Source organism: Mercenaria mercenaria, chromosome 10 (assembly GCF_021730395.1).
Source record: "Mercenaria mercenaria strain notata chromosome 10, MADL_Memer_1, whole genome shotgun sequence".
NCBI lineage: Eukaryota > Metazoa > Mollusca > Bivalvia > Venerida > Veneridae > Mercenaria > Mercenaria mercenaria.
The window spans coordinates 16,791,113-16,816,623 of record NC_069370.1 but is presented as its reverse complement, the minus strand read 5'-3'; the positions used below and the strand labels follow the sequence as shown (position 1 = coordinate 16,816,623).

Genomic DNA, 25,511 nt, shown 5'->3' with positions numbered 1-25,511 from the left:
GGGCTGCTAGAGTTAAAAATAGGAATGTCTTTAAATAACTTCTCATGCACTGCTTGATAGGTCTTCATCAAATATTTCTGGAGCATAATTATAAGGTCCTTTACCAAGTTTGATCAATTTGGGGTGCTTGGCCCCTCTTAGGGGCCACTAGAGCTTAAAATAGAAATACCATTAAAGTTCTTCTTCTCATGAATGGCTTGATCAGTATTCTCCAAACTAATGGTCTGTAACATTGTTATAAGGTCTTATGCCAAATTGTTCAAGTGGGTGCACTTAGGCCCTCTTAGGGGCCACTAGAGTTAAAATAGAATTTTTTTAAATGATTTCTTCTGAGGGTTATGCGTTCTTAGTGTGTGACAGCAAAATGTAGAAAAAAATATGATCAGCTTAAAGTATTTTTACCAAACCTAGTTAAAAGCAAAGTCTGATGGTTAAAGTTCTTTTCAGGTGAGCGACTTGGGCCCATTTGGGTCTCTTGTTGGTAAGTTTGTATGTTTATTTGTTTGTTCTGGGTTTAACACCATTTTTCAACAGTATTTCAGTCATGTAACGGCTGGCACTTAACCTAAACAGTTTTCCTGGATTCTGTACCAGTACAAACCTGTTCTCCGCAAGTAACTGCCAACTTCCCCACATGAATTATCAGAGGTGGAGGAGAAATGATTTCAGACACAATGTCTTTTATCAACCTACGGGCGGGCTCTTGTTGGTAAGATAGTTTAATAAAACAATTCACAGCTTAGCTTATCCCAGACACTTACCACAGAGGGAAGCCTTATGCAGTAAAGTAAGAAATAGCTTTCACAGGTACATGGTAAAATCAATAATCTTTTGTGGTTTTGTCAAAACCACATATTTCATGGAGACATGAATTTATGGATTTCAAATTTCAAGGACACACTAAGGAGTGAGTGGGTGCATTGCTTTAACATGGTTTTCTTCCACTTTTCCAAAGGAAAAGCATGCAGAATACTAAAATGAAAGGGAAAGATTAAAGCCCTGCTCCGCGGCTATTCAAATTCTACTGTGTGTATACAATCCATGATTACAAAAGGTAACAGTTAACAGCCAATGGCCACACTTCAGCACGAAAACCACAGGTATTTTATATAGAATTTTATATAAAATAGACTCTATTTTGACAGGTGTCACTGTTCATAGTCTGGATTTTCATGCTTTTTCAGTGACAGTTCTAGGTTAAAAGGTAGGATGGGAGCAGGTCTTTAAGCTATACTATTGTAGTATTCTAAGAAGATTTTATGCATCAAGAGTCTGTTAAGATAATGAATTACGTAAAACTCTATTGTAATCTTCAAACATATTCAATTTTCCCATCTGTTCTTCAAGTGAACCAAACTTTTGTTTGCATAAACTACCAAAGCGTATCTTCATTTTTAGCTCACCTGTCACATAGTGACAAGGTGAGCTTTTGTGATCACCCTTCGTCCGTCATCCGTCGTCAGTCTGTCCGTGCGTCTCGTGCGTCTGTGCGTCAACAATTTCTTGTCTGCACGATAGTGGTTTCATTTATGATTTTATTTTAACCAAACTTGCACACAACTTGTAGCACCATAAGATCTCAGTTCCTTTCTTGAACTGGCCAGATCCCGTTATAGGGTCCAGAGTTATGGCCCCTGAAAGGGCCAAAATTAGCTATTTTGACCTTGTCTGCACAATAGCAGCTTTATTTATGATTTGATTTTTACCAAACTGGCACACAACTTGTATCACCATAAGATCTTGGTTCCTTTCTTGAACTGGTCAGATTCCTTTATGGGTTCCAGAGTTATGGCCCCTGAAAGGGCCAAAATTAGCTATTTTGACCTTGTCTGCACAATAGCAGCTTCATTTATGATTTTATTTTAACCAAACTTGCACAAAACTTGTATCACCATAACATCTTGGTTCCTTTCTTGAACTGGCCGGATTCCTTTATTGGTTCCAGAGTTATGGCCCCTGAAAGGGCCAAAATTAGCTATTTTGACCTTGTCTGCGCAATAGCAGCTTCATTTATGATTTGATTTTAACCAAACTTGCACAAAACTTGTATCACCACAAGATCTTAGTTCCTTTCTTGAACTGGCCAGATTCCATCATGGGTTCCAGAGTTATAGCCCCTTGAAGGTCCAAAATTGGCTATTTTGGCTTTTGCAGCCATATAGAGACTTCATTTATGGTTTTATTTGATATAAACTTCCAAAATATCTTCAACAACAATAAATCTTGGATTCCATGACAAATCCGATCCATTCGTAGGTTCCAGAGTTATTTTATATCTGATTACCTCCCCTGATTGTAATCAAAATGGATTTATATCAGTAAGTACTTATAGGACTTATTTGAAATTTCATTATTGTCATATGTTGGACTGAGCCAATGAGGGTAGATAACTATCGACTGATTTTATGTCAGATTACCTCCCTTTATTTCAAATTAAAATGGATATATCTCCGTAACTAATGAAGATACTGATCTGAAATTTCATTTATGTCAACAGATTTATTTGGCAGATCCTTCTTTTGTTCACTTACAATATTTTTTTTTTAATTACTTCCCTTTTACCTTACTATAAATATCTTATTTTTAGTAACATTTTTGTTATTGGCCATAGGGAAAAACCGAGACCACTTTTCTGTGGTACAACATGGATGGTACCTCCAATATTAAGGTGTATTTTGACATATCTGTACCTTGTAAGAATTTTTTTTTCTTTTTGGTTAAATTTCTTCCCTTTGTTGTTCCTGTCCTTTGGATTTAGATATTTTTTCTGAGGACCTTCTTGTCCTCAAGAGCAATGATAACAGGTGAGCGATATAGGGCCATCATGGCCCTCTTGTCTTAAGATTGCCAGAGAAAAGAGTTATAATTATTTTTGGGTCTCAGATTCTTTCCTGACTTAATTCAAAATGATATACATGTAATTATCCCTATTTTATGAACTGATGCAACCTTGAAATATTAGAAATATTTGTGGGGGACTAGTTTTTCCGAGTAGCTTCACAAATAGGTTTGTCAATCCTTGATATATTCTAGCTGGGCCTCAGTGGTTCAAGTTGTTAATTTCAATTCTCTTGCCTCACACCTCTTTTGAGAAATACACCCTGCTTCGAGTGAAGATATCTTTAATATGAGAAAGCTGTGTGGCTGGCTTGCTTGTAAGTTTTTGGTTCTACCAGGCCAGTTCATGTCAGACACATTGTCCCGAGGGGCAGCTTGGGTCTTCCTTTACCATTTAAGCCGTTGTATTTGTGTGACTAAATACCCAGCATAACAAACAATACAATGTTTACAAACAGTTTAAAAGAGATGTATCATTATTAGCATTGTTGGTACGTTTCTCTTTGCTTGTTCTGCAGCATTTTTCTTTGAAAAGCTATCTTCTTAAAAAAAAAGCAATTTCAGCAACTTAATTCAAAACATTGTTAAAATGATAATTGTTTCTCAATTTGTTTTTGCAGATGACAATCAGAAAAAACTTAGGAAGCAGAAAATACTCATTAACAAATTACGTCGACATGGAACTCTTCCTCCGGAAGACACATATGCTGTATCGGAGACTGATGTACAATCTGCAAACAGTACAAAACTTGCTTCACAGAGCAAAGAATCCCTTAGGGAACAATTTCCAAATCTCTCAGAGACTGAAATTCAAATACTTCATGGTGTTGGTAAAACAGATTCAGAGGATAAAAAAGCAAAGTCAGATTTACAAGAAAAAAAATTGCAAATTTATCACTCATGGCATGATGTGCAAGACACACTTGATGATGTGACTAATAAAATGGACGATGTTGAGAAATCAATATTGCTTGAGATGAACAAAGCTCACGAAAATTCTTCATTCCTTTCTAATACTCAGACAAGATTAAAAAATCCTCCTAAAAATTCGACTGAAGTGTTCAACATTGCAGATGGATTTGTTCGTAGAATTATCAAAGTTGCAAAGCAGCTTAGTTATTTCCGTTCAGTTGACAAGGATGATCAAGTTGCGTTGTTAAAGGGATCAGTAGTAGAAATAATGATGCTCAGATCGGCAGTGAATTTTGATGTGAAAACTGAGACCTGGAATTTAAGTACAGCAAGCTGTATAAAAAATACAGCTGGTAGTGACTTATCATCAAACTCGTCGTCACCAGGATCAGCAGGTAGTATGTCTAATTCCTCTTTCGAATTTTCTCCACCACCAGGAGGCCTGGATATTAACAAACTTAGAGAGGCTGCTATGAGTGGAGCAGATTTAAATACTCTGCGTAACATGGCTAGACAGTCATCTCATGCAGAAAATAAATCTTCTGAACACCATGGATTACCAGCAGGTAGTGATGTTGAAACTTTGAAACAGAAGTACCATGGATTGCCAGCAGGTAGTGATGTTGAAACTTTGAAACAGAAGTACCATGGATTACCAGCAGGTAGTGATGTTGAAACTTTGGAACAGAAGTACCATGGATTGCCAGCAGGTAGTGATGTTGAAACTTTGAAACAGAAGTACTATGGAATATCAGCGAGTAGTGATGCTGAAACTCTAAAACAGAAGTACCATGGATTGCCAGCAGGTGTAGATGCTGAAACTCTGAAACAGAAGTACCGTGGAATATCAGCGAGTAGTGATGCTGAAACTCTGAAACAGAAGTACCATGGATTGCCAGCAGGTGTAGATGCTGAAACTCTGAAACATAAGTATGGTTTAAGCATTGAACAGATGAAACAGAAACTTGGCATGAAGGAAGAAGCGCAGAGAGATTACAGTGGTCTTGATGGTCTAAGGAATGCTGCTAAAGCTGCGGGGTTTGACGTTGATGCTCTCAGAAAGGCAGCAATGGGTGGTGCATCTTTGGAGCAACTTTCTCAATTGGCTCATGGAGGTAGAGCTGGTGGCTCACAGGAAATGCCTTTAAACTTGCAGATGAAAGAAGAGACAGCACAGTCTACATCTGGGACAAGCATCTCTTCGGAGTTTCTAAAACTAGGAAACAGTGAAACTAAGACAATGTTTCTCACTTACATCAAGTTCATAAAATCATTAATGAGCACAATATCTGGAGATTTGATGATTCTGAAATTCTTAGTAATGTTGGCATTGTTTTCGCCGGATAGACAAGGTATTCAGAACCCTAGTGTCATAGAAAGATACCAAGAACTATATGCGAACACATTGAAAAAGTATATTGACCTTGTGTTTCCGAATGAGAGGAACATGTTCGCACGCTGCATAATGAAATTGACTGATTTACGTAATGTAAATGAAGTTCATACAAAAATGCTCCTCAAGATGCAAGTTGAAGATATTGAACCACTGCTTGTTGAAATCTTCGATCTTCCACAGTAAGGGAAAAAAGCCATTTCGAGCGCTGCTGTGTGAAAAGCAACATTAGGACTTTGCCAACAGCAAGTGCCCAGCTCATTGTACATCCATACTTTTCATTTATCCCCATATCCAGCCTGTTGATTTATCAGTTTATCAGTTACAGCCTGTTGTGTGCAACAGTTACTGATAAGTGAACAGTATGGATCCAAATCAGACGGTGCAGATGTGCAGGCTGATCTTGATCCAAACAGGTCACAAAGCCCTAATGCTGGTTTACAAACAGCAACGCTCATTTACAATACCTCATCATTACAAAAGTGAACTTCTGAACATATGTCTATTTTCTTGCAAGTAATATTTTTATACATCTACACCTTTGGTATGTTTTGCTTAAAAAAATGTAATTCACAGGATGGGCTTTTGAATGGCTGCATTTAAAAGTCTTCACAATACAGTATAATGTATTCTAAACATTGTGGAAATGGCACAAAAGCCATTCTTGAGAGCAGTATCTCAGATTCTAATTGGTATCTCAATGTCGTCAGTTTATTAAAAGGAACTTTAGGCGTTGAAAGCCATTTACAGTGTATAAATTTCTAAGCAACTTTGCCCTTTTGAATTCAGTCACAAATTAAGGTTCAGTACTTGTCAACAAAATATTATTTGAGCTGGCCTTGAGAAATCCAACATAATGCGTTTGTGACCAGCATGGATCTAGACCAGCCTGCGCATCCATACAGTCTGCTCAGGATCCATGCTGTTCGCTTTTAAAGCCTATTGCACTTAGAGAAACCGTCGGCGAACAGCATGGATCCTGACCAGTCTGCGCAGATGCGTAGGCTGGTCTGGACCCAAGCTTGACACAAAAGCACCAGGTTGGTTTTCTCGTGGCGCGGCTCATTTACAGATATTAATCAATCCTGGGAGATTTTAATTTTTGACAAGTTGTTTTTATTGTTGTGATGTGTGCGTTAAAAGGTTTCCTTAGAAAATTTAAAGTAATAGCGAATGGTTCTTAGGATTAATAGAGATACATTAATTTGTCTGTATTTTGTACCAGTTAAGGAAGAAAAGTGCCCTTAGTAGAGTTCCCAGTAATTAATGGGAATGCAGAATTTAGTCTTCATTTAACAGAAAATGTTGATTCCCTTGAGATACTGAGATGCCTCTGCAAAATTGCGTAATTCACAAAGCTCTACATAAGTTAAAAGTTCTCTTGATTTAGTGCTGTAGACATAGTGCTGTGTAATATAGTGCTTTATACATATTAATCAATGTGTAGTGCTCTGCATATAGTGCTCTTAATACAGTGCTCTATATGTAATGTTTTACACATATTGATTTATATGTAGTGCTTTATGCGTCTTGATCTTTATACATATTGATCTAAATGTACATACTGATCTAAATGTAGTGCTCTACTTAAAGATTTAAAGATGCTGTAGATTTAATGCTCTATATGTAGTTTTTTTACACATATAGATTCATATGTAGTGTTTAACATACAGTATGTAGTGCATTACACATATTGATCTATATGTAGCTTTTTACATGAAGTGCTCTATAGGTAGTGCTTTACACATACCGGTATTGATCCGTATATAATACTCTAAATACAGTGCTCTGTACAAAGTGCTCTAAAATATGTCATCTGTATACAGTGCTCTATTCATAGTGCTTAAATTAAAATATTACCGCAAATATTGTTCTTACTTATCATGAAATGATATTTTGTGTGAGAAATTCCTAGCTCTCTGTGATAGATAAGTAGAATGAGATATTGGCTTCCATTGATTGCCAAGTATATATGAGCCGCACCATGAGAAAACCAGCCCCATGTGGTTCTGGGATGATCTATGTATGAAAAGAATTGGAACCACTGCCTTTACCATTGCATGATCGTAAGAGGTGACTAATAGGGTCTTAACACTTGGTTTTGCTGTAACTCTGTGATTCCAGCAGGTATGCAAATTTTGATTCCATACCTCATGTTTTTATTTCGATGTAAATGAGATGTGAAACCAAAATTTACAGTCCTGATTGGCGCCATATAACCTATACTGTGTTGGTGTGCCGTAAAACCCAAATAAATAGATAAAATGAGAAAACCAGCATAGTGCATCTGCTTTCAAACCCTATTGCACTTAGAGTGACCATAAGTGAACAGCATTGATCTAGGTCCTTGCTGGTCGCAAATGCATTATGTTGGTTTTCTCATGGTGCAGCTCAAATTATTATTGATATTTCTTGCATAGTGAACAAGAGGTTGTGGTATTTTCTCTACTCTAGAGTTGCTGAAACTTCTCTTACACCCTGGGCTGAAGGATGATTCTCATGCTGTAAATTACTTCATTTATGACACTGTTATTACATTATTTGAGCTGCGCCATGAGAAAACCAACATAGTGGCTATGCGACCGCGCAGTCTGGTCAGGATCCATGCTGGTCACAAAGCCATTATGTTGGTTTCCTCATGGTGCGGCTCATTTATAAATGATTGCTTAACCATTATCATGCTGGACATGTTTGATTCTGCCTTTGCGACCTGTGTAGATCATGATCAGCCTATACTTCCATGCAGTCTGATCATGGTCTGCACTTTGCGATATCAGGGGTGTAAAATTCCACTCGCCCACACGCATTGGCATTGTAAAGTCTGAGTAGGACGAGTGGACCTCGCTGTATACTCGACCGATCGGGCGAGTGTTTTTTTTTACATCCTTCCTTTACCAAAGTTCAGAAATTACATCTCCAAAACGTCAACAAACTTTGAGATGGTTCAGTCCCTACCTGGATTGACTGGAATTTACCCGCGAATCGTAAAGATATCAAAACGTCATGCCGGTAATTTTCCATTCCACAAGCACGTGCGACCTATCGTAGTATCTAATTTACATCGACACGTACACAAAAACCGTGCGTAGTGCATTCATTTTTTAACATTTTCGCTTCAATTTTTGAACACCCCTTGAGAAATAATACAATTTGAATTCTATAATGATTTTAATAAGATATCGACAGAAATGTAGGCAAAATTCTATAAAAACGGTCAAATTTTCATATAATCATTTGTAAAATTTCAAACAGCGCAATCTTCGTTACTTATTTCTTCCTAAAAGTAAATAAATGATGAATACTCTGGGCATAAAATTCAGACTTTTGACCAGAAAGTACAACAAACAGAATAAAAAATCATAAATAATGAAAAAGCGGCAGCAATTACAATACATGGAGTAATACGATTTTTGGCAAACAGATTTCTGTTAATGCGGCAGAATAGGTTACGTGACCTCTTGAACGTAAATAGAAATGCGATTTTAAAATAAAGCAATGTGATGTCCTTGCAGTTTTTAATAAGTTTTAAATGAATCTTTGTACATGTATTTTTTGGCAGACAATTTAAAAGTTTTTCTTGTCAAACAATAATGTAAATTCCTTGAGGGCAAATAGGTCACAGAGGTAGGATATCCACTACTATCGTTTGAGACATTTTCGTTTTATACGGGATATAGCAAATTTGCTTTCGATAACAAATTAAAGAAGGAACTTTTTATTGATTTCTATTTCTCAGCAATTTTAAGAACCGAGGCGGTACGATCAGACAGTGATGTGTCACATGGCGCGAAAACATGACGTAATGTCATGACAATCTCGAGCAGAAATACCGCTTTGATCTCCACTTCAGATGTCAAGATACCGACACACTTCTTTTAACTCTTTAAGGGGGTGTAAATTGATAATGAAAACAAGGTCAATTACTTAGTTTATCCAAAGAGCTATCAACTGAATAATTACTGATAATCGTTAACGTTTTTTTTTTTGTCTCTTTCAAAACGGGTGGATGGACGATGATTATTGTGTCCAATTTTTTTAGACACTTTTCAAAATAAATATTTTTCAGGAAATAATAATTTTGTACATAATACTCCTTTCATAAAAGTGACAGTATTAAAAGTGTCATTAGGGCGAATGGCTGTTCACTAAGGGCGAGTAGATATTACTGGCTACTAGTCCTGCAGGGCGAGTGGTGTGAAAAATTTTTTTACACCCCTGGATATTCAGTCAGTATCTTTTTGGTAAGCACCCCTTTTAACAATTAATGGTACTGTCCAAATTGAAAGATGGAAAAGTTCATTCTATTTTAGAAATTTAGCACTGGTCACAAAGGCAGAATCAATCATGTCCAGCATGAGAATGGTTAATATAATTATGGATGTTGTTTTCAAAGCAAGGATAGCTTTATATAATAGTACAGTGCACTTCTTTAAATGCATTACTTGCCTGAGGATTCAAAAGAGATTATGTATTTAAAAAAAAACATGAAGAAACTATTGTAACTTTTTGAGGTACAATCCAAGCTCTGTCCTCAAAAATACTTCAACATGAATACTTGTGATGTGTGCTTCATATTAGTAGAGTAAACTTGAGGATGCATGTAATGAAACTCAAAATGTGTACAAGGATTTAACTTTCTTATTGTTACAGTACATATGTGTTGATCATGTTTGATGGCTGAGTTTTGAAGATTTTAGATGCTTTTTTTTAGCTCACCTGTCACAAAGTGACAAGGTGAGCTTTTGTGATCGTGCGGTGTCCGTCGTCCGTCGTGCGTACGTGCGTCCGTGCGTCCGTAAACTTTTGCTTGTGACCACTCTAGAGGTCACATTTTTTGTGGGATCTTTATGAAAGTTGGTCAGAATGTTCATCTTGATGATATCTAGGTCAAGTTCGAAACTGGGTCACGTGCGTTCAAAAACTAGGTCAGTAGGTCTAAAAATAGAAAAACCTTGTGACCTCTCTAGAGGCCATATATTTCATGAGATCTTCATGAAAATTGGTCTGAATGTTCACCTTGATGATATCTAGTTCAGGTTCGAAAGTGGGTCACGTGCCTTCAAAAACTAGGTCAGTAGGTCAAATAATAGAAAAACCTTGTGACCTCTCTAGAGGCCATATTTTTCATGGGATCTATATGAAAGTTAGTCTGAATGTTCATCTTGATGATATCTAGGTCAGGTTCGAAAGTGGTTCACGTGCCTTCAAAAACTAGGTCAGTAGGTCAAATAATAGAAAAACCTTATGACCTCTCTGAAGACCATATTTTTCATGGGATCTGTATGAAAGTTGGTCTGAATGTTCATCTTGATGATATCTAGGTCAAGTTCGAAACAGGGTCATGTGCGGTCAAAAACTAGGTCAGTAGGTCTAAAAATAGAAAAACCTTGTGACCTCTCTAGAGGCCATACTTGTGAATGGATCTCCATAAAAATTGGTCAGAATGTTCATCTTGATGATATCTAGGTCAAGTTTGAAAGTTGGTTACGTGCCCTCAAAAAGTAGGTCAGTAGGTCAAATAATGAAAAAACGTTGTGACCTCTCTAGAGGCCATATTTTTCATGGGATCTGTATGAAAGTCGGTCTGAATGTTGATCTTGATGATATATAGGTCAGGTTTGAAACTGGGTCAATTGTGATCAAAAACTAGGTCAGTAGGTCTTGAAATAGAAAAACCTTGTGACCTCTCTAGAGGCCATACCCTTGAATGGATCTTCATGAAAATTGGTCAGAATGTTCACCTTTATGATATCTAGGTCAAGTTTGAAATGGGTCACGTGCCTTAAAAAACTAGGTCAGTAGGTCAGATAATAAAAAAACCTTGTGACCTCTCTAGAGGCCATACTTTTCATGGGATCTGTATGAAAGTTGGTCTGAATGTTCATCTTGATGATATCTAGGTCAAGTTTGAAATTGGGTCAACTGCGGTCAAAAACTAGGTCAGTAGGTCTAAAATTAGAAAAATCTTTTGACCTCTCTAGAGGCCATATTTTTCAATGGATCTTTATAAAAATTGATCTGAATGTTCACCTTGATGATATCTAGGTCAGTTTAGAAACTGGGTCACGTGCAGTCAAAAACTAGGCCAGTAGATATAAAAATAGAAAAACCTTGTGACCTCTCTAGAGGCCATATTTTTCATGAGATCTTCATGAAAATTAGTGAGAATGTTCACCTTGATGATATCTAGGTAAAGTTCAAAACAGGGTCATGTACCTTCGAAAACTAGGTCAATAGGTCAAATAATAGAAAAACCTTGTGACCTCTCTAGAGACCATATTTTTCAATGGATCTTCATGAAAATTGGTCAGCATTTTTATCTTGATAATATCTAGGTCAAGTTCAAAACTGGGTCACATGAGCTCAAAAACTAGGTCACTATGTCAAATAATAGAAAAAACGACGTCATACTCAAAACTGGGTCATGTGGGAAGAGGTGAGCGATTCAGGACCATCATGGTCCTCTTGTTTTTTTTATAAATCTTCCTAAATTTGAAGGATTTCTAGGATGACAGGAAAACATGTTATTTAATTATTAAGTAACAGATTCTTTATTTCGCTATAACATAGAAAGTTTTATGAGTCCATAAACCACTAGCTAGCTTATAGAAAGTCTTGTTCAACCCAGATACTTGCCCCTGATGAAATAATGCCCAGAGGGACACTTTGGGTCTTCCTCCACCATGGAATAGCTGGAAAAGTCACCATATGACCTAATTTGTGTCTCTGTGACTCTAAACCAAAAGCAAAAAAATAAATAAAATTGATGCATATTGAACAAAGATTGTTATCATTTGGCTTTTAAAGATAACATCATTATTTACATTACCATAACATAGACTTTTATCATTTGTTTGTTAACTTAATTGATCAATTGACATGTTGTGTCTTCTGGTGTTCTTTTCAATTTATCTGAAATGGTTATTGTTTACCTGGGATATTTTAAGTCAATTAAATTGACTTCTTACAGAATAAGGAGTGTTTATGACATATTGGTTAAGACGGCTGACTTTGAATCACTTGCCTCTTCCAGCTGTTTGTTTGTACACTGCTTGTTAGTGTAGAATTCTGTCCTATGTGGGAGCTGTCCTAGTTGCTTGCCTAAACCTTTTGATTCTTACCCATGAGTATGACATTCTAGCATTTGCGGGAGCTATCCATTTAGCTTGCACAAACTCATTGGTTCTCACCTTTGTTAAAATTTTGTCCGATGTGGGAGCTGTCCAGTTAGTTTGCCCAAAATCATTGCTACCTCTTAAGAATAGATTTTTGTCTATCTGATTAGATTGTTCAAAACCATTATATCTCACCTTTGTGCGGAGAATTCTGTTATGTCTAGGAGTCATCCTATTACCTTATCCAAAACCATTTGTTCTCCTCTCTTGAAAGCAGAATTCTATCATGTTTGGGGGCTTTTCCATCAAATTATCCAAAACCGTTGTTTCCCACCCATGAGAGTGAATTCTTTCTAGTGGGGCAACTATTGGTTCTCACCTCTGTGCATAGTATTTTGTTTGGTGAGGTTGACCCAGGTCAAGGTCAAGGTTACATTGGCAGTCAAAGGTTGAATAGGTTAACTTCTTCTGTGTTTCATATCTCTGCAGGAAGGATTTTTCTAAAGGTAGCATATCATTCTTTTTAACCTCATTGAACTGATATGCACTGCCAACAACACAGGTCACTTGGTCTAAGGTCAAGGTCAAGCATGATGGTTGGTCAGACAGCTTTATTTCGAACTGTTAATAGATTTTAAAATCAGGTCACATGAATGGTAACCATCATTATACAACGAGATATACATGCTACCAATGTCACCAGGTCAAAGATAAAGATCATACTTGTATGTCGAAGGTCAAATAGCTTGATTTTGTGTCAACTCCATGTCTTATAACATGCTAGAAGGATTTTCATTAGCCTGCTGGAGGCAACTGATCTTGTGTTTGCGACCAGTGCAGACCAAGATTAGCTTGCACATCTGTGCAGGCTGATATGGTCTTCACTGTTCGCTACTCAGTCTGTAAATTTTCACTGAACACCCCTTTGAACATTAAATGGTATTGCCAAAATTAAATGATGGACCAATCCATTTTAGAAATTTAGCAGGATAAAAGTTAAACATTTCACTTATTTACCTCATTGATTAAACCAATGTGCATGCACAACAAAGGTAACTTAAGTCCAAGATCAAGGTCATTCTTGGAGGTCAAAGGTTATGATCACAACATTGTACCTTCCCTGTGTCAAAGTAGCTTCCGGGGCTGTTATTAACTTTCAGTGATTGCTCTAGTTCCGTAAGATTTGGACAGAATGCTTCTGAGTTTGAGCTTATCACTATAACAGTGTCAGTACTTTTGAAAACAAAAATTACTCTTCAACAATAGAGATACTGAGATTTCAGGATTACATATATAAAAAAATCCTAATATTTATCTTGCAAAAAGTTATTGGGGATTTATTTAAATTTCTTTAGGCCTGACAAAAACTGGTATATTTTGTATTTCATATGCAGTTTACTCTGGTAAAAAGACATTCCTGATTATTTCTTGAAACTTTGTGTCAGATAGTCAAAGTATTACTAATTTATAACTGGTATAGTTATAACCAAGGCCTAAAATACAGGATCGGAAAATTTTTACAGTCTTGCCATCTCATTCTTGCCTTCCAAACATTTTTTAAGGTTGTGCACAGGTTATGATAATCAAAAATTGACACGTTCTCTATATACAGTTTTATATTCTTAGATTATAATAGAAAGTCCTTTGGGCATTCAGCAAAATTTGTGTGCGAAGAAAGTTAAAAATTCATGACCGGAGTACCTAATCATACGGAAATTGCCATGTGTTATTATCAGTCCGCTACTTAAGAAAAGTCTTCCCAATTTTAGGTATCACAAACAATATATTTGGACCTGGATCTATTTTGACAAAAATGTAAAGGAACACAATATCATTTCCCATTATGTTTCATACGAAGCTGTTCTTAGTACAAAAGAGTTTCATTTTTGATAATAGAAAGTTGTATTATTTGCAAAATTTAATCATTACTCTTTATATTGGGACAGATTAAACCCTTTGGGCAAAAAATATTTATTGAGCATTTAATTGCTTGTGTAATTAAACAGAAATAAGTAAATGAAGTATTTATTGATTTACCTATGGTGAACTTGTTATGAAAGATATATTGGACTGCAATAAATCTTGTTTTGTTAGTCAAAAGTGTAAAAAGGTTAACTAGAGGCAATGTCACTTAGGCTCTCTCATGGGAGGATTTTCTCTGGAGTCATATAAAAAACTGACAAGGTGACAAATATTGTCATAAATAACCAATGATTATGGTGTATATTTGTAATTATGTTCTGACAGAGTTTCATGTTAACTGTCATTTTCTGATTGTTTCTTATTCATGGGTATAAGAAATGATTATCAGACAAACTTGTTTTTATATACTATGTGTGAAGCTTAGTGTTATTAGATTCATAGCCAAAGCAGTAGACTTGACTACTGTGTAGAATTTATTCAATAAACATTTTTATCTCCTTGAATAAAAAAAATACTCATTAAAAGCATAATCATGGATTGAATCCCCAAGTTCCTTTATATACTACAAAGTTACTGATATTAATTAAATATTTATTCATGCATAAGTTTTTCTATATTTCATTTATAAAAGTATTAGTTTACTACTTGTCAATACAAGCAGTAATAGCCATGGTATTATGAGTTTGCAGCATTTATGTTGTCAGTTTTGTCAGAGGTTGCCAAATTAACTTCAGTTATATTGTCAGTTCTGTCTCAGAGTAACATGGAAGTTTGCTTCAGTTATATTGTCAGTTCTGATTCTGGTTGTCAGTTTGATCTGCTTCATAACTATTGTAAATACTGTCTCGAAGGGAAATATTATGTGATACCCCCGGTGTCCGTCTGTTAGCAATTTCGTGTCCGCTCTGTAACTCTTGAACCCCTTGAAGGATTTCAGAGAAACTTGACACAAATGTTCACCACACCAAGATGACGTGCAGAGCCCATGTTTTGGATGTCTCGCTTCAAGGTCAAGGTCACACTTACTTGGCGGCGCTGTTGTCAGTTCTGTCGCAGGCTGCTAGTTTGCTTTATTCATGTTATCATTTGTATCACTGGTTACCAGTTTGCTTCATTTATTTTGTCAGTTCTGTCACAAGTTACCAGTTGCTACATTTGTATTGTCAGTACTGTCACAGGTTACCAGTTGCTACATTTATATTGACAGTACTGTCACAGGTTACCAGTTTGCTACATTTATATTGTCAGTTCTGACACAGGTTACCAGTTTGCTACATTTATATTGTCAGTTCTGTCCCAGGTTACCAGTTTGCTACATTTGTATTGTCAGTACTGTCACAGGTTACCAGTTTGCTACATTTCTATTGTCAGTTCTGACACAGGTTACCAGTTTGCTACATTTATATTGTCAGTGCTGTCACAGGTTACCAGTTTGCTTCATTTATATTGTCAGTACTGTCACAGGTTACCAGTTTGCTTCATTTATATTGTCAGTTCTGTCACAGGTTACCAGTTTGCTACATTTATATTGTCAGTTCTGTCACAGGTTACCAGCAAACTTACATTTATATTGTCAGTTCTGACACAGGTTACCAGTTTGCTTCATTTATATTGTCAGTTCTGACAGGTTACCAGTTTGCTACATTTATATTGTCAGTTCTGTCACAGGTTACCAACAAACTTACATTTATATTGTTAGTTCTGACACAGGTTACCAGTTTGCTACATTTATATTGCCAGTTCTGTCACAGGTTACCAGTTTGATGCATTTTTATTGTCAGTTCTGACACAGGTTACCAGCAAACTTACATTTATATTGTCAGTTCTGACACAGGTTACCAGTTTGCTACATTTATATTGTCAGTTCTGTCACAGGTTACCAGTTTGATGCATTTTTATTGTCAGTTCTGACACAGGTTACCAGTTTGATGCATTTTTATTGTCAGTCACCAGTTTCATTCATTTATATTTTTGATGAACTTGTATGGAAAATACCAACTTAATTCTTAATTCATATAACTAACTATATTATCAATACTGGCTAAGCAGATTTAGTAAATAAGGTTTCATTGCATCTCTAGTGTTATTGAAAAAGATTATTTTAACTACAATCCAAAAACAATATATTTGCATGATTCAGATTGTTATTTATAGAGATTTGATTCAATACTTGACTTGATATTTAAACGGTTAATTACATTGTAAGCTTAGAAAATGAGATTTGTTTTCAGTTATTTACCAGTACTTCGGATTAAAGAGCATTCAAAAGGTTCAACAACCCATTTAGCCTGTAGTGAATGATTGAACTTTTTATGTCAAATATTAGATATAACATGTCAGCTTCAGTGACTTCTTTGAAAATCAATTTTTATCCTGTGCACAAGGGATCCAAATTCAGGGAATGCTGACAGGAATAACAAAAAAGGTTGGTCAGCTGGTGAAAAAAAAAAAAATTGGACATAACATTAATATGAAAAAGTTTTATATATTTATCCATCCTTAAAAAACATAGGAAACTTCAACTCAGTTGCCATTCTGCCCTGTTGGTTCTATGCCACTCCCTCTCCAGTACACACAAAACCATCCTCCACCTGCACGCAACTGCCCTCACCCCCTCCCCATCCCCACACCTCAAGAATGAAGAATATTCATTGATATAAGGAAGCTGTTTTGACTGTAATGTCTCTATCCATCTTTAAATGTCAGCCAACAAAAAACAGAAGTACATATAGCAGTTTATGTAAGTCTTCCAGGAAATTATAAGTGTGGCTGAGTGACATATTGGAGAAAATGATTATGTCTTAAAAGCGGAACATTATGCATGGAGAAATTCTATTGGCTGACAAGATTGTTAGTATCATTGTACTTTAATGTCAGTTTCGGAGGATTGTCAAAGTCGGGAATAAAGAAACAAAGGGAAAACAAAAAAGACATTGAAAATTAGTGATTAACCACATTCCGAAATTTATACTTTTTGCTACATTGTTTACATAATCTTCTTCAGTTGTTTCCTTGTAAACAATTGTTACCTTTAGTCATGTTTACCATTCTGTAACCTAGGAGATTTTAGAAAATCTATTCTTGGAAATGGTTAAAGTTTGATATACAATAATTTTATGCTCATGTCAATTTTGTGATTTTGTTATTTTTCCCCCCCCGGTGAAAATGTTTTTAATTGTTACATAGTTTGTTACAGAGTTTTGTAGTTGTATTTACAAAATGAATTGTTAACATAATTTTATGAGTATTTTAAAGAAACCGGTTTATAAGAATATAGATCTGCAGAAGTGATTGTTATAGAATTTAGTCTTTTTTTCTGCTGTTAAGAGTATGTTTATGTATTTAACTGACTGGTTCATATCTAATGGGTTAGACATGTTTGATATTAAGTCATATTTTATGAAAGGCGTCCTTGTAATATTCAATAATTGTACATTGTTAGATTTATTTTGAGAAAATGCATGAGTTCTTTAATGGAGATATTGCACAACTTTAGAAACACAATATTATCCCACAAAAGAATGAGTGTGTATTTCTCAATGTAACTTTAATGACCCTTTAATTATATAATTATATATATATATATATATATATCTACACTTACCATTAATGATTGTTAAAAATGTGTTCTTTAGCCAAATGAGTATATAATAATGAATGCTTCAAGAGAAGTAATAAGTTAAAAACAATAAACATGCAATGTTTTGGTCTTTCAAAGTATCTGGGATGTTTTTCATGTTTTTCTAAAAAGAAAAAAAGAAACATTATATGTAAGTTTTAATATTAATCACTAATTTTTCTGTATTTTATCATATCACCTGAACTTGTCTAGTCTAGGGTAAGCTTTATGTATAGGTAGTTTGTCTGGCATCTGTCATCCACCATTAGCATTTTAACTCAAACATCTCCAAAACTACAGTCCAGAATTACACCAAACTTGGTCTGTAGCATCCTGGCAAGGTCCTGTTTCAATTTTTTTAATGGGGCATTTGGCCCCTTTTAAGGGCCACTAATGTGAAAATGCTAAAAAAGAAAACCTTTGAACAACTTCTTCTCAGGAAACATTTGATGGATCTTAATCAAACTTTTAAGGTTGCTAGAGGTAAAAAGTTGTAATGTTGTTAAATGAACTCATGAAGAGCTTGATGGATCTTCATCAGACTTTCTCTGTAGCATTCTTCTTAAGTCCTGTATTAAATTTCTAAAGGGCCTTTAGAGCTAAAAATAGAAATATCTTTAAATGACTTTCCCTTGAACTACATGACGGAGCTTCATTAAACTTAGTCTGTAGCCCTCTCTCAGATTTGTTCAAACTGGGGCACTTGAACCTTTTTGTGCTTTTGATACAAAACACAATTGTTATTTGTGATTCTGTTTGTTAAACATGTATTCAAAGGTCAGGTGCGTGACTTAGGGTCACTGTTGCCCGTTTGTTTTATGTTATACAATTTGATGAAATACTGTGTATTTTCAGTGAAATATATAAAATTCATATCTCTCACATTGTGAATAATACAGTGTTTGATTATTTTTTTAATGTTTTCTTTTTTATCAGTTCAACAAAGAATAAAAAGACCTTTTTGTTTCACAGTAATATAGAAATGTGCACATTTTGGTATAGTTTTCCTGTATCTGTGTGAGTCCAACAGGTGTAAATGTTTTAATTGCACACCTCATTTTTTTATTATGCCCCCCTTCGAAGAAGGAGGGGTATATTATTCTGCAGATGTCTGTCGGTAAGTTGCTCGGTTGGTCTATCGGTCGGTATGTAGACCAATCCGTTTCCAGATGTTAACTCAAGAACGCTTGGGCCTAGGATCATGAAAACTGATATAGAGGTTGGTCATGACCAGCAGATGACCCCTATTGATTTTGAGATCAGTAGATCAAAGGTCAAGGTCACAGTGATCTGGAAGAGTTAAAAGGTTTCTTGATGATAACTCAAGAATACTTTGGCCTAGGATCGTGGAAGTTGATAGGGAGGTTGGCCATGACCAGCAGATGACCCCTATTGATTTTAAGGTTAGTAGGTCAAAGGTTAAGGTCACAGTGACCCGGAATAGTTAAACGGTTTCCAGACAATAACTCAAGAAATCTCGGTCCTAGGATCATGAATGTTGATAAGGAGGTTAGTCATGACAGCAGATGACCCCTATTGATTTTGAGGTCAGTAGATGCAAGTTCAAGGTCACAGTGACAGTGAACAGTTGAACCGTTTCCGGATGATAACTTAAGAATGCTTGGACCTAGGATCACGAAACTGGATAGGGAAGTTGATCATGATCAGCAGATGACCCCTATTGATTTTGAGGTCAGTATGCAAAGGGTCAAGGTCACATTGACCCAGAACAGTTAAGCATTTTTTTTATGATAACTTGAGAATGCTTGGGCCTAGGATCATGAAAGTTGATAGGGAGCTTGTTCATGACCAGCAGATGACTCCTATTGATTTTGAGGTCAGTAAGTCAAAGGTCAAGGTCACATACCAGGAACAGTGAAACATTTTCCGGATGATAACACAAGAACGCTTGGGCCTAGGGTCATGAAAGTTGATAGGGAGGTTAATCGTGACCAGCAGATGACCCCTATTGATTTTAAGGTCAGTAGGTCAAAGGTCAAGGTCACAGTGACCTGAAACATTTACACCGTTTCCAAACGATTACTTGAGAACGCTTGGGCCTAGTATCACGAAACTTGATAGGGAGGTTGATTATGATCAGCAGATGACCCCTATTGATTTTGAGGCCAGTAGGTCAAAGGTCAAGGTCACATTGACCCAGAACAGTAGAACGTTTGTGTACAGTGACCAAATAATTTCTGTTCTTTGAGCAATTACTGAATGCATCAATGGGGGGCATTTTGTGTTCTACGAGCTCTTGTTTCAATGTAAGTGAGATGGGAAAACAAAACTTTTCAGTCCTTTTTTTGCATCATATTAATTGTTCTATGGTACTCTGTAAAATCCATATCAGTAAATCAGTATTCACAAAAAAAGAGACATGATGTTAAATGTAGATTTCTAATTAAAGTCCATGTAGATGAAAATATTTAAAGTTTTCACCCAAAATCTGCATAAAGGATAATTATACAAATTTTCACCTTATATTTGCATAAATGATATTCAAATTTTTCACCTTATATTTGCATTAAGGATGTTCAAATGTTTCACCTTATATCTGCATAGTGGATATATTTTTGCCCTATCTTCCCCCCCAAAAAAGCTGTCTAAAAATATTCCAATTTTTCAATTCATGTAAATGAAGATATACAACAAATTTTTCACTTAAAATGAGATAAACCATAATGTTCAAACCAAGCTGTGAACAAGAAGCTGAAATGTGAAAACTGACTTTATAGAAAACCAGTTGAGAATTTTCTTCTCGAGAGAAGAAAATAACTATTTGTTATCTTTTGTTTGTATGTAAGTTTATTTATAGTCCCCAATGGTAACATAAGGGACACTCCTCCAGAATACTGTTAGTAATGTTAGTAGGAAGATAGTGCAAGATAAAGAAGACACTCCTATTCCTGGAGCTTCCCTGGTTCTTTTAACATGACAGGTGTAAAGCATCCATACACGGGACTCTTATCCCAATGTTAGTAAATTTTAGTTGCAGGAGAGGGGGCTCAAACTCACAACCCTTGTTTCGTAGTCAAACAGTGTTACCATTGGACCGCTGCATCCACTCTCTATTTATTTGCTATCATGTTTGGTGTGCCTTTTTAAGGAACTATTGTAGAAAGCATAAAACTGTGAAATTATTAATACATGTAAAAATGAGACAATTTTCGTAGATTTTGTGGTTGCTTCAAAAGGTTTCAAGCCCAAGCCAACAATTAAAATTTCCAATAATATTAGCCTTCAAATTTTGAAATCCACATGTCTATGTCCCTGCAATGTAGATTCATGGTTGAAATTATTTTTATTTTTTTGCAGAGTCAGTATATTTTGGGGTTAATGAAGCAAAAATATTCTTACATATATATATATATATATATATATATATATATTTTTTTTTGTATGCACATGTATTATACTTTGTTTTAAAAAAATATGTTGAATGTTTTATTTACTCACGATTCTGTTTTTGTTTTGTTGTTGAATCATTCCTTGTTGTGAGGTGACAATAGAATGTAGCCAAGCAAGCATGTTATAATTGATTTACACACGGCAAAGAGGTTATATGTCTGGCAGTATAGTTTCATTAGAGCATAACCTGAATAAATTATATTGAGCAGCATCAAACTATTTAGGGTGTTTAAAATCAATTAAAGCATGCTAAAATTTGCTGTATAATATTTGGTATGTAATATGATTATAAATTATATGTAAAATAGTAGAACAAATATGGAAGCACTATTTCTTAGTGATTACATGTTGTAGGTTGATGTAACAACATTGTTAGCATGTATTATTGAGAAATAAAACATGATTTGTCACATTAGAATTTGACATGTTAAACATGTTAATATAGAATATCCCATACTGCAGATTGCATAATACTGGCATTTTTATATTTTTCACATTTAGAATTTAGAAAACTCATGAATATTAAACTGTGTCCAGTAACATATTTAGCTTAAAGTAACCAATTTGTAACAACACAAATAAACTGCCAGCAATATCAAACATTGCAAAGCTATGACACGCGAAACGAGAAGAAGAAGAAACATTGTGAAATTAGCAAGAAAAAACATTATAGTTACACTGACAATAAAATTGCTAAATAAAAGCAAATTCAACAATGCTCAGTGTGCAGTATTCAATTGCTCTGTCTTTTTCATGCCCCCACAGAGGCTGGCATATAGTTATCACACTTTCCTTAGTAAGTTTACACATCTAAAACAACTTGGCTATGCCTTTTGAAGGTTTCAAGGATTCAAGGGTACCCATTTGAAATTTTGCACAAATGTTTTGCATGATTATAAACTGTGTTGTGCACAAGGGTTGGTTCCTCAGAGAAGAACCTACACATTTCTTTGTTTATTTATGTAACGGTTGTGAAGGCCATGGTTTTGCTTCTGTGTTGGTATTCATAATAAATATATTATGTACATTGCAAAATAAGTTATCATTTATTTATAAGAGAGTTTGTTATGCCTACTGCTTAAGTACTGTGTAAGGACAAGTAATTCAAGATTTGGTGTAACAAAGATGAAAGGAATTGTTAAAGAATTGATGTGACAAAGCAAACAAAGAATTATTCATAGATAACAAGGTCAAAACAAAGGCGTTAAAGAAAATGGTTGAGGAATGGTTAAGAAAAGTAATGGCAGAAAAACCTGTGCCGACTTTAAACTGGTATAACTTGCATAAAACCTCTCTCTTAATTATTATCATGTTTCAGTGATACAGGATAGTGTAAATGCAAAGACATGGTGTGTTTTTTCATGTTAGGTGTGGATCCCCAGGGATTGGTCGGAGCCGAAGCCAAGTAGGTCAAGGGAACCAACTAATTATCCCCGAGGATTTTAGCAGATTCTTTAACAGAAAACAAAGATCTTATTCTAGCATAAAACCTGTTAAAAGCTAAAAAATGATACGGTGAAATCATTAATATTCTTGGGGGACTAATTTTCGTGGATTTCGTGGTTGAGTCAATCCACGAAATTTAATCCCAACGAACAAGTAAAATTCCCATTCATTTTATGTTCAAAAGTTGAAATCCACGAATTCATATCCCCACAAAATTGCCCTTTTGACCAAAACCACGAAATTTCATGCCCACGAAATTAAATGATTTTACAGTATAATGCTGTGATATAATGTTAACAACTCGATATGACTGTTAACTGCTTAATTCTGACGTTTGGATAATGAATGGCTAACATTATTTAAGTAATTTATATACACCTGTTTTTCGGTAAGTTGTTTCGTTAATACACTAATACCGTGTTCACACTAGCAGAACGGTTTTATTTTTATTAGGCACTAATTGGCTATAATTGGTATTTGACATACAAAACCCATCAAAATATAATCTAGTTTGCGTCCACACTAGGCAAAGAAATGTGGTTTAAATATATAATGCAATGTTGGAAGTTAACAAATATCTTGCAATAAGCAAACAAGGTTACAAAGAATTGAGGCTAACAGAAACAAGAAGGGATCATCAATATTTAAACTTATGTGTTCATCTAAGAATTTCTTTTCATTTCATTTATTGTCCATTTTGAGCGTCAGCATGACTCCATATCGCAATTTAATGTCTTTGTTTCAACAACAGTCCAATTACTTTTGCCAGCCATAGCATCAATTGTTTGATACAAAAGAGAAACACATGGTATTCACCCTCCAAAAGGTAAGATCTGTGGATTTGGGATTGTAAAACCAGTTATAACCCACATTTGCGTTCACATTTGTAAAATAATATAGCATTACTTTTTAATGTAGTATTAAAACCACCTTCCGAGGTAGTTTTAATGCTACATTACAGAAACCACTTGACCTTTACAAAATTCACGTTTTACACCACATATAGTGTGGACGCAAACGAGTTTAAAAAATAAACCCAAGTTAATGTAGGATTAAAAACGTAGTCTGAACGCGGTATAAAGGTAACAATTTTGCCCACACTTAAACAAAGTCAGAAGTTTGTCCTAATAAAAGTTTGGTCATGTGGGATCAGAAACAAGATCACTATGTCAAATTATAAAAAAAAAAAAATGTTAACATTATTAGCATATTTTCTACCTCACCTATGAAACCTGGTCTAGGTCAAGTTTGAAACTTCATCATCTGGGATCAAAAAGTAGGCCACTAGGTGAAATAATAGAACAACATTGTTAATATTTAGAGGTCATATTTTCTACGTAATCATGAAAATTGGTAAAAATACTTGTCTTTATGAAATCTACATCCAGTGTGAAACTGTGCCATTTGGGTAAAAAAAAAAAATAGGTCACTATGTAAAATCATAGAAAAACCTTACAGTATAACGGTTATATTTCCTACTGATTTATACATTGTATGAAACTTGTTCAGAATGTTTGTCTGTATGAAATCTAGGAAAGCTTTGGAAATGGCTTAATTGGTGTCAAAAACTACTACTAGATCTTAGAAAAACCTTGTTAACTCTCTAAATGCCATATTTTCTTCTTGAATTATATGAAACTTGATTGGGATGTTTGTTTTCATCCAATTTAAGAGGTTGAAACTCTGTCAGTTGGTGGTCAGGAACTAAGTCACTAGGTTGACTAGTACAAAAAACTTGTAACTCTCCAGAGGCCATATTTCTACTTGATTAATATTATAGATCCTCCTCTATGAAATCTAGCTTAAGTTTAAAACTTGTTCATCATTATATATTTTCAAGGGGGTCCATTATGGCCTATAATGGCCCTCTTATAAGAATCTAAAGGGCTTGTGGTTGCATCAGTCCAGGAAATAAAGTCCAAGAATCAATCTACTTAACATAATATTCATTAAATATTAAGAGCCTGTATATTAGTACACAAATTGGCACATTAACAAGAGTGATATTCAGGGAGATTATAAGGATGTTTTAATGGTTAATATTGATTTTAAGTGCTATATCCTTTCCGCAGCCTTAACGTACTAAAACGTATTAGCGTCTGATGGCCCTTTTACGCTTCCGTAGAAACAACATTTATTACACGAAACTTATTTTGAAAATATTTCTGAGATGTCTAGGTCTGCAGCTCTCAAATACGGTTATATCTTACATCTAAGGCATATACTGACACTCTCAGACAACATCAAAAATGACATTTTGAGCGATTTGATGAAGTTCCAAAATTATAGATGGACCCGTGGGATTTCTGTTTATCCAGAGCTCAAATATTTTTTCATAGATTAAAAGCTGACATGCTGTACTAAAGCCCAGGTAATTTCAATTCGTAATAAAGTGCTGAAAATTGGCTCCCCAATAGCAAAAAAAAAAAAAAAAAAAAAAGAAGTCCATGCGCATACATTTAGACGGGGTGACCCCTGCGCGTGACCCCTGACTATCTACGAATCAAAATGCGGCTTTCGTTTTCAAGTTTAGCATTTCTACTTTCATTTTATTTACTTCCGGAAATAGCTGAAGGTCGAGTGACGTCATTTTCTGTGTTGTCAAAAACATACATGTGCCTGGCGAGATTGCATAAATATGTGCTGGCCATCCTAAGGATATGAGAAAGAAGGCAATATTGAAGGCAATGATTTTTAGCTCATCTGATTTTTTGAGAAAAAATGATCAGTTATTGTCATCATTTGATTGGCGTTGGCATTGCCTGGTTAAGTTTTATGTTTAGGTCAGCTTTTCTCCTAAACTATCAAAGCTATTGCTTTAAAACTTGCAACACTTGTTCACCATTAATTAGCT

At 35.2% G+C, this 25,511-nt stretch overlaps 1 protein-coding gene across 2 annotated transcripts in view; it reads left to right on the top strand.

The window, feature by feature from the left end:
• Positions 1-25,100, top strand: part of LOC123559747 (nuclear receptor subfamily 1 group I member 2-like) — a 107,070-nt gene extending 81,970 nt beyond the window's left edge. For both annotated transcript variants that reach the window (XM_045351808.2, XM_053552341.1), the window contains one exon: positions 3,459-25,100. In XM_045351808.2, the coding sequence (XP_045207743.2) occupies positions 3,459-5,329 (1,871 nt within the window). In that variant the 3' untranslated portion in view covers positions 5,330-25,100. The remainder of the gene's footprint in view (positions 1-3,458) is intronic.
• Positions 25,101-25,511: the final 411 nt, after the last annotated feature.